General features: G+C 59.3%; 6 protein-coding genes across 6 annotated transcripts; 2 read left to right on the top strand and 4 right to left on the bottom strand.

Moving 5' to 3' along the window:
* Positions 1-44: 44 nt before the first annotated feature.
* Positions 45-1,028, bottom strand: C8Q71DRAFT_709326 (uncharacterized protein; the record flags this gene model as incomplete). Its single annotated transcript, XM_047920674.1, has 3 exons — positions 45-99; positions 152-284; positions 344-1,028. 3 exons carry the CDS (start codon positions 1,026-1,028, stop codon positions 45-47), a joined length of 873 nt encoding a protein of 290 aa, XP_047778040.1.
* On the bottom strand, positions 959-3,531 carry C8Q71DRAFT_89974 (uncharacterized protein). The gene is made up of 12 exons (XM_047928790.1): positions 2,971-3,531; positions 2,850-2,903; positions 2,555-2,791; positions 2,257-2,496; positions 2,003-2,197; positions 1,863-1,950; positions 1,741-1,809; positions 1,614-1,685; positions 1,483-1,560; positions 1,387-1,432; positions 1,065-1,330; positions 959-1,005 (listed from the first exon to the last, which is right to left on the bottom strand). The coding sequence occupies exons 1-11, from the start codon at positions 3,325-3,327 to the stop codon at positions 1,084-1,086; spliced, it is 1,683 nt and encodes a 560-aa protein (XP_047778039.1). The 5' UTR covers positions 3,328-3,531; the 3' UTR covers positions 959-1,005; positions 1,065-1,083.
* On the top strand, positions 3,522-5,452 carry C8Q71DRAFT_762964 (FAD-binding domain-containing protein). The gene is made up of 6 exons (XM_047923968.1): positions 3,522-3,982; positions 4,044-4,143; positions 4,193-4,670; positions 4,732-5,014; positions 5,067-5,150; positions 5,204-5,452. The coding sequence occupies exons 1-6, from the start codon at positions 3,526-3,528 to the stop codon at positions 5,365-5,367; spliced, it is 1,566 nt and encodes a 521-aa protein (XP_047778038.1). The 5' UTR covers positions 3,522-3,525; the 3' UTR covers positions 5,368-5,452.
* Positions 5,453-5,506: 54 nt separating this feature from the next.
* Positions 5,507-7,579, top strand: C8Q71DRAFT_836370 (uncharacterized protein; the record flags this gene model as incomplete). The annotated part of the gene is made up of 7 exons (XM_047926442.1): positions 5,507-5,587; positions 5,637-5,732; positions 5,786-6,058; positions 6,174-6,391; positions 6,447-6,571; positions 6,630-7,233; positions 7,399-7,579. The coding sequence occupies exons 1-7, from the start codon at positions 5,585-5,587 to the stop codon at positions 7,577-7,579; spliced, it is 1,500 nt and encodes a 499-aa protein (XP_047778037.1). The 5' UTR covers positions 5,507-5,584.
* A 136-nt stretch (positions 7,580-7,715) lies between these two features.
* C8Q71DRAFT_709486 (Pkinase-domain-containing protein) lies at positions 7,716-9,226 on the bottom strand (the record flags this gene model as incomplete). The annotated part of the gene is made up of 5 exons (XM_047920687.1): positions 7,716-7,794; positions 7,852-7,917; positions 7,971-8,327; positions 8,390-8,674; positions 8,730-9,226. The coding sequence occupies 5 exons, from the start codon at positions 9,224-9,226 to the stop codon at positions 7,716-7,718; spliced, it is 1,284 nt and encodes a 427-aa protein (XP_047778036.1).
* Positions 9,227-9,393: 167 nt separating this feature from the next.
* On the bottom strand, positions 9,394-10,592 carry C8Q71DRAFT_762951 (uncharacterized protein). The gene is made up of 2 exons (XM_047923967.1): positions 9,751-10,592; positions 9,394-9,696 (listed from the first exon to the last, which is right to left on the bottom strand). Exons 1-2 carry the CDS (start codon positions 10,559-10,561, stop codon positions 9,614-9,616), a joined length of 894 nt encoding a protein of 297 aa, XP_047778035.1. The 5' UTR covers positions 10,562-10,592; the 3' UTR covers positions 9,394-9,613.
* Positions 10,593-11,901: the final 1,309 nt, after the last annotated feature.

Here is an 11,901-nt window from a genome sequence, read left to right as displayed (position 1 = left end):
TCCTCCCGCGAATGAATACAGGACATTGAGCACAAACGCCGTGACTATCTGTGCCTTCCTGTGTGGTCGAAGATGGTGACCTTTCCTGACATCTCGCCTCTGGCGAGCCGTTAGATTCTTCTGGGTGCACACACAACGTCTTAGTACTCACATGACAAGGGGCATCTCGTCTCTGGAAGGATCTCCAAGGGAGAAGTGCCCCAGATCGTGTCCGCACTGGGCAATGGGCAGGCCGTTGTTCGGATCGCTATCCGCCAAGCGGACGTCCCACAATCGAACGCAGCCTACAGGTCCCTCAGCCATCCCGCTGGCTACTGAGCGAGAATCTGAATAAGACACGCACCATCACACCCGCCCGTGACGAGCCCCAACCCCGAAGGATGTCCTTCCACCCACTGCGCCTCTACCACGCCGTAGACGTCCTTCGTGTACGTCAGGACGTTGCCTGGCTCGTGCGTGAATGCGTGGAGCTTCCTGCGGCCGAGGAACCGCGCGTCATACACGTCCGTCGTGTTGTCGTCCCGCGCGAGCGCGAGGTACACGCCGTCCGGGCTGAACTTCATCGTCGTCACGCTCTGCTGGAAGCTGTCCAGCGCGAGGGTGTGCACGGGCTGCGAGCCCAAGCGCCGGCCGTCGAAGAGGTACAGGGTGTGTGCGCGCTTGGAGGGCTTCGTGGCGATGGCCACGAAGGTGCCTGCCGTGCTCGGACTGTCAGGAGAGGCGCGTGCTGTTATGTGGATTGACGTACCTGCCGGGTGGACGGCGATGGAGTCTCCGGCCTCCTGGATCTCCATTGTGCATATCGGCCGCTCTGTCGTCATGTCGAACACCTTGTGTGTGCCGCTGAATGCCTTCTCCGCCTTCGTCATGGAGGAGGCGAAGAGCTTGTCTGACAGTGGACCGCATCCCCATGCGATGTCGCCCGTCTCGTCGGTTTTCCCCCGTGCAAGTCGTAGACGGCTTGCAATCGGCGTTCGCCCTTCGTCTCGGAGCACATAGACAGAGCTTGAAACGGATGTAAGAATCATGAAGTCCTGCACCGTACGGTGTGCATGCCTACGTACCCGTCGTGCCCACCCATAGCTAGTACCGGTTCACCAGGCTTGAAGAGTAACTTACCCATTGTGCACTCGTACTCCTCTGTGTCCGAACCTCGTCAATGGAGTCACACAGCGACTGAACACTCTCACCTGTGTGGACCGGCTCGGGGCTTTGCTTATCCTCGGGATTTGCCTCGTCCTCAGGACTTTCCTCGTCCTCGTTGAACACTTGGTCGCAGTCCCAGATGCGCACCGTGAGGTCGTTAGCGCTCGAGGCTATCCGAGTCGGACTGGGCGGAGCTTTAGCATCTGGCATCTGGAGCAACTCGAATCGAAGCACACGTACTACGCAGGGTTGAACTGCACGTCCTGCACCGCATAGTGTTTTGTCACTGCGAACTTGTATGAGCAGGACCTCGGGCCGCGCAAACGCTCCACATACCTGGAGCAAGCGAAAAATGTTCGACGGCCTGGGGATCGACATCGTCGAGCATTCGTTCGTGTGCATGCAGTGTACGATCTAACGCAGGCGTCAGCATCTCGACCTCAAGCACTGAGATCTCCTCTCCTCACGTCTGCCCTCATACCACACTGACAAGGCACCTTCCCGATTGTACGGGTCTACGGCCGACAGCTCGGCCGGATCTATGAGAAGTCAATAGAGCTATCCGATACGAGTATAGCTATGACATCGGCTTGCCTTCGTCGCCGCCAGCAGCTGCGCTTGCGATGGCAATGATACCGTTGGATTGCACGATGCGGTTTATAGCTGAACGGAGACGAGCGTCAGAACATGTAGGACAAATGGTGGAACGCAATTACCCCCTGGTGCGTGCGCCAGCCCGACTACTGGGCAAAGCCCCCGCAGAGTAGTGAAGTTGTCCGTGCGGCGTTTGCGATATCCGCATGACTGCTTGCACCGTCAGTTCCCCGTGAACGCGATGTCCTTGTGATATGCATACCCTCGTCCATACGTATGGTTTGCCGTAGTAGTCTTCGTACACAGGCATGATGTTGCGTTCTGGCGGGTTGATCCTGCCTCGTAGCCGACGACTTCCGTTGGCTGGCGGCTGCGAGGAGATGGTCATCTCGGAGAGTCTAGCGGATAGGTCTTCGTCCCGTATCCGCGACCGGTCAGAGTACGGCGTCGGCTTCCACTAGAACAGCGAGAAGAGAGCTCAGACCAAAACATTGTGACATGGTATACGGGACTGACGTTAGCCCTCCTATTCAGAACTAGCGCGTCGTGGGCCATGGAGTACTCGTCCTCCGAGTTGTCCGACCTGCCATCTGCGTCTGACTCCCGCAGCCCTGCGGCGGGGCTGGACGGTACCGGTACGGAATCAGGAACATCTTGGTTCTGCCATGTCTCCTGCCCAGAATATGAATGCGACCGTGCACGTTCCGGTTCAACAGCATCAGGCTGGATAGGGATCCTCAGTCTTCTGCGTGGTCTCTGCAAACCGAGATCTGAGTATTACTCAAGAGTCAATGCCATCAGACTGAAGACCGACCTTGGGCTCAGGTTCATCGTCGCTGGATATTACGATGACATCCGTGTCTGGGGGCCCCTTCGATGTAGAGGCTGAACGTCGATCTGGACGGCTCCGTTTTGAGGAGCTCGGCGGTGCTGAGCTCTGCGGGGATTGTTTGGCCTGCCGCTGTTCCTCCTTCTTGCGCCGTTTTGCCCTTCCGGGGAGAGTGAACTCTCCCGGGACCACTCGTTTGGCGAGGGCTGAAGGTGACGAGGGCTATTCGGAGGGCGGACACTGTTCAAAAGACAGTGGAGGGAAATGAAATTGAACTTACTCTAAATCCCACCCTGGGTCGCGGAGGCGCTCCCCTCGGGGCATCCACAGCTGTCTGATACGGTATGGTACAGGTTCGTTCGTTCAATGCACCACAAACCCCGCGCGAACATTACACGTACCGTCTCCGACATGCGCGCACTGTTGCTCCTCTGCGTTGAGCTCGCGCTCTGCGGCTTGGAAGAAACCAAGGTGGGGGATGCTGAAGACAAGGATAGTGCGGGCGCGCTCGGGGCGCGCCCAGGCTCGCCCTCGTTGTCCGAAGACACAAGGTCGATCACGGCTGGTGAGCGTGCGCGCTGCATAACCGGGGGCGGGCGCCTGGGGTAGTCTCGAGAGTTTTGGAAGCCAGTAAAAACTAGGCCATCTTCCTCGAGCTTAACTCTGTGGAGGGTGCTCTTCGAGACGTCGACGCGCTGGAACCCCAAGAACTGGACGTCGTCGTCCGATGCACCCTGCCTCCGGGGGTTGGCTGGCATGTACTGCAGGCTCGCCGCGGGGGTGCGCGTTGTGCGGAAGTTGGGGCAGCAGCTGTCGAACGGGACTTCGCGGTGGTTCGAACTTCGCGCGAGACCCTGGCACCGAGCTCGCGGCACGACTCCGGGGATGCGGACGCGTCAGATCTCGATCGGGGGTTGGAATCACGTGGGCAGGCTGATTGCGCCAAGACTGACTTCATGGCCCTGCAGCAGTCCTCGATCGTCCGCTGCCAGTCGCCGTGCAGGATGTTCCGCTCCCCGCTCGTCGCCCGCCGCCTCGCCTCGCAGAACCCCCGCCGCTGGACTCGCTCGCTCTCCCAGCTCAACTCCGTCACCGAGGCCGACCTCGCGCACTTCTCCCAGATCCTCCCGCCCGCCGCCATCCTCTCCACCCTCTCCGCCGCCTCCGCCGCCGACCTCGAGCCGTTCAACAATGACTGGATGAACAAGTACCACGGCCGCTCGACCACCGTCCTCCGCCCGCGCACCACGCAGGAGGTCAGCGCGATCGTGAAGCACTGCAGCGAGCGCCGCATCGGCATCGTGCCCCAGGGCGGGAACACCGGCTTGGTCGGCGGCAGCGTGCCCATCAACGACGAGCTCGTGCTCAGCCTGGGGAACATGAACAGCGTGAGGAGCTTTGACGATGCGTCGGGTGGGTGCGCGGCTCTGTGCTTGCTGGGGAGGCGGGGGACTTAGATCGGTTATGTGTGCAGGTATCCTGGTGGCGGACGCGGGGTGCATCCTGCAGTCGTTATCCGACTTCCTGCTGCCGCACGACCATGTCGTCCCGCTTGACCTCGGTGCGAAGGGCAGGTGCGTTTGCTCCGCAGTCGCCCCTTGCACGTACTGAACCCGGCCGCAGTTGTCAGATTGGTGGTAATGTCTCGACCAATGCAGGCGGCCTCCGCTTGCTGCGGTACGGCTCCCTCCATGGCTCCGTACTCGGACTTGAGGTTGTCCTCCCGGATGGCTCCATCCTCGACCAGCTCACGGCCCTCCGGAAAGATAACACGGGCTATGACCTCAAGCAGCTCTTCATCGGCGCGGAAGGCACCCTCGGCATCGTCACCGGTGTCTCCATCCTCACAGCGGCGGCACCGCAGGCATCGAACAACATGATGCTCGCGCTTCCTACATTCAGCAACGTCCTGCCGCTGTACAAGGAGGTGAAGCGGCAGCTGGCGGAGATCTTGTCGGCGTTTGAGTTTATTGACAGGAGGGCGTACGACTTGGCTGTGAAGCATGGCCAGGGTCGGGCACTGGACGAGGCGGACGTTGAGGGCGCAGACTGCTTTGTGCTTGTGGAGACGAGCGGGAGCAATCGGGAGCATGACGAACAGGTGCGCTCCTTCCGCTGTAATCCATGACCTATCCCGACCTGACAGAACGTTACACCGGCAGAAACTGAACAAACTGCTTGAGGACCTCATGGAGCAAGAACCCTCCCTGATCAACACCGGTGTGCTCGCGACCTCCCCGGCGCAGTTCTCTTCACTCTGGGCCATCCGCGAGGGCCTGACAGAGTCCGTGGGCAAGGAGGGCAAGGCATACAAGTACGACATTTCGGTGCCGCAGGACAAGTTCAAGGAGGTCCTTGATATCACGAGGGACCATCTGGCGTCGAAGGGCTTGATGCACGACCAGGCCGTCAAGCATGTCGTCGGGTATGGCCATGTCGGTGATGGTACGTTCGTGGAGGTCTGCGATCGGGGAGACCATTCCTAAGTCCCTTGCAGGTAACCTGCACTTGAACGTCGTCGCAGACGCGTACACGCCAGAAATCGAGGCTGCTCTCGAGCCGTTCGTCTACGAGCTCGTTGGTAAGCGCACGGTGTCCCTTCTATCTCCGCTTCGCTGCTCACGCGATGCACAGCCAAGTACCAGGGCTCGATATCTGCGGAGCACGGAATCGGCGTGATGAAGACGCATGCGCTGCCGTACTCGAAGAACGCGTTGAGCATCGAGTGGATGAAGAAGGTCAAAAACCTCTTCGACCCGAAGGGGATTATGAACCCCGGGAAGGTATTTGAGTTGTAGCGAGCTGAGGGCTGCGGTTTCTCGTGATGCACATGTACATATATTGCATAGCCGTTTTGTATACGTATGCTGCTTTCGCATGGTGGCTTTGGCTTGTGTGAGACGCTGTGGCCATAGTGCACGTGACAGACTCAGGGCGGTAACCAGGACCCTAACCTGATAGGGCGTCGGGAACTCTAACCCCCTCCCAAGGTTACTTCCAGCCGCCACCACCGCCATGGTCTGTCTCCGTCCGCTTCCCGCCGGCCCTGCTGACCACCGCGCCACAGCCCATCTTCCAGGACAGCAATGGGCTGGCCATCAAGTTCTTCATCCAGAAAGACATCCCCCACGAGATCCAGGCTGACGTCTGCGAGACCGTCGCCGTGCGTTCCTCCTCTCGTCCCCGTCCACTCGTGTGCTGAACCATGGCGGACAGGCACTCGGCGGCAGGGTGGAGGCGAAGGTCCCGCGCGCGGGGTACATCCTCATCCAGCCCGGGACTGCAGAAGAGGAACGCCTCCGCCTCTGCTGGACGAGCCCCGAGCGGCCCGACCGCTACTTCGTGCCCTACACCTTCGTCGAGGCGTGCAAGATCCACGGCATGCTCCTCAAGCAGATCTTCATACACGAGGGCCAGCCGATCAGGATGCACATCGACTCGAGCATCGCGAACGTCAACGTCAGGGCCACACTGAGTGCGCGGATCATGGTGAGTCGTCCGTCCGGTGATATGGGCAATGTGCTACACCGCTTCTCCTCATCTGCGGGCTGCGGTACGCGTCTTGCGGTGACGATGGTCGCTGATCGCCCGCGCGTTCCCACAGCACTCCGGTGGCGATCCCACCGCCTCCGCCCAATCGGCGCGCGTCATCCTCGCCGACCCGAACACGGACATCTTCCAGCACCTCGTCAGGACGTATCAGGACGAGCCCGACAAATACGTCGAGTCCTACCTGTGGGTTAGGAAGTGCATCGAGAAGGGTCAAGTCATCTACACCTCTTATGTATACAAGAACCCGGGTGGGCGCCGGCCTGGGGAAGAGTAGGTCGCGACATGCACATTATGTTGCGAAGTAGCTCATGAACGCGCGATGCAGGAGGACACAGTTCACGGAGGACGATGAGCGGCATTTGTGCGAATGGATCGCAGCGAAGATCCCGTACAAGAAGACGGGTGGAAGGACGGGCAACCGGCTCTACCAGCAGCTCTGCGAACTAGTACGTCTCCCACACCATCCATTCACCGCACATACGGATCCTAACCCCACCCCCTCAGTCAGCTGACCCCGAGTACGCCTGGGTGACCCGCCACACCTGGCAGTCCTGGCGCGAACGCTACAAGAAGAACGCCGCGCGGCTCGACACCAAGATCTCCGAGATCGTCGAGCAGAAGAAACCCGCGCACGGCGCGAAGGGCCAATACGGCTACGTCCGCGCCCCCGAGGAGAAGCCGCGGCGCATCCGGCCGAAGAAGGGCGCGACGGGCAGCACGCCGGGCGGGGCCGCGGGGCCGTCGAGCGCGGCGTCCGAGCTGCAGGAGCTCGAGAACTTCCCGCCCGTGCCGATGCCCGTCGTCCCGGGAGTCCTCGCGCCCGTGGGCCACCCGCAGGGCTTCATGCACATGAACATCGGCGCGATGCACGCGATGCCCGGGGTGATGTACCCCGTGGGCGCCGCGCCGCCGGGCACGCAGGCCAACCCGCCGATGGCCGCGCTGACCCCGGAGGCCGCGCGCCAGAACGCGACGGAGGAGGAGATGGAGGACGACGAGAGCGAGTGGCAGATCCGCGTGGCGGACCCGCATGCGCCCCAGCCCGCGTGGGCGAAGCGCAAGCAGGAGGCGGAGGGCTCGGACCAGGGGGGGAACAAGAGGCAGCGGACGAGGTGCGCGCGTCCCCTGCATTCGTTTGCTAGTTCGCTGACGTTGGGTTTGGGTAGCGGAAGTCCCCCGCTCCAGTCAGAAGCGGCTTCCGAAGAGCCTGCTCAGCAGGCGGACCCTCCTGCACCTGTACCGCAGCCTCAAGAGGCGCAGCAGGTGGCACGACCAAGCTCACCATGCGTCGACCCGAGTCTGAGCCTCACCGACATCGCCCGCGAGTTTCGCTTCACGCTGGAAGAAGTGGAGGAGTACTACGCGAAGTGCAACAACATCGCTCGTACTAAAGCACGCTTCAAGAAGATGCGGGAGGTCCTTGCTGCGCTCAAAGATGAGGATTTTGACTCGGACTAACGATATCTCCTGAAAGTATACTGTCTTGCTAGTTCTCAAATGTTGTCTGTTGTATACTACTGCATGTTTCCATATGTTCCAACACAGGGTATACCCGCTACCATACCAGGCTCTGCTGTGCGAGGACACGAGGTTGCTATGGATCGAAGTCCGTAAGTAGATTATAGTCTGCAGCACGAACGGGCGCTGGTGGGCTTTCGTATGGCTTGCGGCGCCTGTGGATACCGTATGTATCAGCATGTTGGACTTCGTATCAAAGGACTGATGCTCACTTCTCCCCAGCCGCAGCGGACGGGAACGAGCTGAACAGATCAGGGTGTTTCGGCAGTGGGGACTCACTGTGCACGAGATGACTCGACGCTGCACAAGTAGCATCCGAACGACCACGCACCTGAAGTACGGATGCTTGAGCGCGTCCACAGCGGATATCCGCATCTCCGGGTCGTACGTCAACAGGCGCGACATGAGGTCGATACCCGCCGCCGTGATGTACTGGAACTTCTGGCGCAGCTGGGGCGGCTGTGGCGGCGGGAGCGTGATCGACTTCGCCAGGGGGAGGGTGTGGTAGTCCGGCCACGAGTGCGTGGTCGGCGGCCCGAGGAGCTTGAATATCATCGACAGCAGCTCGATCTCGCCCTTCGCCTGGAAGAGCGGCTCCTTCAGAAGCAGTTCAGCAAAGATGCAGCCGACGGACCACATGTCGATGGCCGTCGAGTACGTCGAGCCTCCGAGCAGGATCTCGGGTGCGCTGCGTCGGGGCGGGCATGGTGATAGTGTTGTACGCGGCAGGAGAGGCAGTGGCGGACTTACCGGTACCACAGCGTCACGACGAGCTGCGTGAGTCCCCCGACCCCGACCGGGTCCCCGTAGCGGCGGGCGAGCCCGAAGTCGGCGACCTTGATCGTGCCGCGGTTGTTCATGAGCAGGTTGCTCGTCTTCAGGTCGCGGTGGAGGATCCAGCGCTCGTGGCAATGCGCGACCGCGGAGAGTAGCTGCATCATCAAGGTCTTGATTTCGGATTGCAGGAAGGGTGCGGGCATCGTGGTCAGGAGCGTCTTGAGGTCGTGCTCGATGAAGTCCATGACGATGAAAACCCTCCATTGCATTGCTCAGATCGTCTGTTACGGTACACGATGCATCTGACACGTACTGTGTCAACGTGTCTCCCACTACCACCTCTCGGATCCCCACCACGTTCTCGTGTTTGCACACCATGAGCGAATTGATCTCCCGCAATGCGGTGATCGGGAACCCATTCTTCTCCTCGTCCAGCTTGAGCTTCTTCAAGGCTACGATATCTCCGGTCTCCTTGTCCCTCGCACGGAAGACGACGCCATACGAGCCCTCTTCGATCGAGTTGAGTCTCTCGTAGCAGTACACGGAGCGCGATGGCATAAGTGGTGGGTGCAACGTCCGTGGAGGCACAAAGATGCTATGTGGGGGCCGTTTGTACACTGCCGTCGTTCGCTGCGGTTCGACGGCTGCAGAAGACCGAGTCTGCTCCGGCGCAGGCGATGTCTTCGCTGACTTCGTCTTCGACCGCCGCTTGACGGGCTGCTGTGCCTGTTCAAGCTGGGCCTCCTCGTCTTCGATGTCCCAGCGAGAGCGCTTTCGAGATGGTGTGGATGGTCCGGCGCTGTCTGACATGCAAGCTGCAATGTATCAAATCCAAGGCTGAGTGGGGTGTGTGAATTGGTGTGAAGCAACTCGAAGTTGTGCGGGTCGTCTTGCCGCAAGACCGTGACCGTGCGAGGGGTTTGTGTCGAACCCAGTTATGCGGGAAGCGCTCGACCACGACGGGCGCCCCTCTGAGCCAATACGGACTTGGAATGGTTGTGGTTCGCGCGAACGAGCGGCCGCCAGTGACGCAGCCTGCTGACACTGGGCTATACTTACTGTACTTACCCTTCGGTGCACCTCTGCCATGGCTCGTCTGGATCAATGGACACCAGACTACCATCATATCATACTAGGCTGGACTATATACTCGACATGCTCAACGAACGTGAACGTCCATAGTACTATGAGCCCTGATCAAGGCTTCCATCGTGCCAGGTCTCCCACAGGCTTGTGCTTCCGAAACCTAAATGCGCAAAACAAATGAGTATCGTCAAAAGGTATGGATCTCATTCGACCGCATTCGACTTGCCTCTACTGATGCAAATATTCAGTGGTGCGCCGCTCCTCTCGTTCATAAGTACTCTGTACCCATGTCTCGACCCTGGGATACATCACTCCTGTCGTACGCGTCCCACGGAAGTGCATCTGCAGTATCTTGCAGAGCTTTTGCGGCAGACTATTTCTCGACAGCGTGATCATTACGGACAGCTCGACGCTGCGCAATGGGACCCCAGCTGCTTTCCTCGCTTCTGCGAGCGCTGCGACTTCATAGAGGAAACCGTAGTCGTGCGAGCCAAACAGACTGAACGTCTCCAGCGCGGGCAAAAAAGCACTGAGTACTCCCGCCGGTTTCGGTCCGCCGCTGCGCAGTTCGTGAACGAATGCGCCAACATCCGGACCACTGAAGGTGAGGTGTTGAATGCGAGGGAAAGCAGCAACAAGCTGACATAGATGTCCGAGAGCAGGTGCTGATGCCGTTTCGGAGACGGCATGGACCTCGAGTCCAAGCCATCGCAACTGAGGGAATCTCGCGGTGTCCGCAGCTGGAGTCGTAACCGCCCTGACGTAGTGAGCCAGGACATCGACATCGTCGATGCGCAAGTCCTCGATTTGCAAGCGTGCCAACTTCGGTGCGTCCAAGTATTGGAGGAAATGGCCCAGGTAGGGCGCGCCACAGAGCCGGATACTTTGAAGTGAAGGGAAATGAAGAACGTTCGCGATATCTTCTTCATGGCGCCAGCTTGCGGCGCACTGATTGACAAACGTCAGATGCATAAGACCAGGGGCTTCTGCGGCAAGCAGCCTGACTACTTCCACGGCGTAGGGTCCTACTACGGTCGAGAACTCGACCAGGGATCGCATGTCGCCGATAGTCGACAGGGACAAGCCGCAGCCATGTAGCTGGATCTGCTGCAAGGAAGGAACACCTCCGTTGAGGATGTCCAACACAGGAGGAGGTATGCCATCCTTGGGTCCCGTATGTCCGCCTGAGCAGATAATATCTAGGTTCTCGAGGCGAGGAACGGCTAGCTTGGCAAGACACGCTGCGGCTATTCCCAGGGACCTCGAGGAATGTGCTACTACACGTAGCCCGCGCCATCGGCCGTGTTCTGGAATGATCAATCGCAGCAACGCCTCAAGGCTGCCCGGGCGTTCCGAACCTGAGTCGCGGAGCGTAAGACGTAAGTCCAGGGGAAGTGATGTCGGTTCTTCGGAGATGGCAAGATCCTGGGGTGTCGCTCGCGTCATCATGAGCTCCAGGAAATCTGCGGGCATGCTGGAGGAGAGCCGTAAGTTGGTCCAGAGGACCGCACACTGAAGCGCCACATCCCTCCATCTCCGGCAGACACTCGCAACCAAGAATTGGGGCAGGAGTCCACACGAGCATTCTTCGCCTCGCAATCGCAACGGTGTGGTACAGCATGCTTTACAGCCATCTATCCTCGTCGCGGATAAGAAGATGTGCAGCAGGATCTCGACAGGAACGGCATGAACGTGAGTCTGCGATGTATTCTTTCTCGTCTATCGAGAGGTGGCATTGAGATGCTATCAGTTCGGCGGGCCTTATACGACGCCACAGTGGAGCTCACCAGGCTCGCCATCTTGGACGCGGCTCGTTTGAAGGTGTTCATGTTGCTCGATAGCAACCGCTAGGGGTCGTACTTGTATTGTTATTTCCGTCGCATGATATCGAAGGAACGTCTGGGATATGCGGATGTATGTGTACGCTAGAATCAGGCTGTTGCAAGAACATCATTAGATGCGCTGACCTGCAACTCGACGATTACACGGAATCCGATCAAGGGGCAGCATACACAACACCGTCTCTGTTTCATATCGATGAGGATGTTGCATAGCGTGCTGCATGAGTCGCTTGAGATGTCAGTCCGTTACCAAGAAGCTGCATACACATACATGTGATGCGTGTTTGGCCGGCCGCCATCCGCTAATTAGTCCACAAAGGTCAGGCCTATCAGGAATGATCATGAATCACCCAACTTCTCGGCCTCAATGACGATTTCAGAAACAACGACGACTTTACGGACGCGTCAAGGTCCTGTGTCTGCAAGTGTTCGCGTGCTGCCAGCCATACTCGTCAACTCACCACTGGCGGGACCCCGATCGGCACATGATGCAGTAGACATCCATGGTCTGCCTGCCAGCGAGATGGCCACTGTGAACTGGAGAAGGAGATATGGATG

The sequence above is a fragment of the Rhodofomes roseus genome (genome assembly GCF_022264815.1).
Source record: "Rhodofomes roseus strain CIRM-BRFM 1785 chromosome Unknown C8Q71scaffold_12, whole genome shotgun sequence".
NCBI classification, from domain to species: Eukaryota; Fungi; Basidiomycota; class Agaricomycetes; order Polyporales; family Fomitopsidaceae; genus Rhodofomes; species Rhodofomes roseus.
The sequence above is the reverse complement of the archived record's forward strand: the minus strand, read 5'-3'. Positions and strand labels throughout refer to the sequence as shown.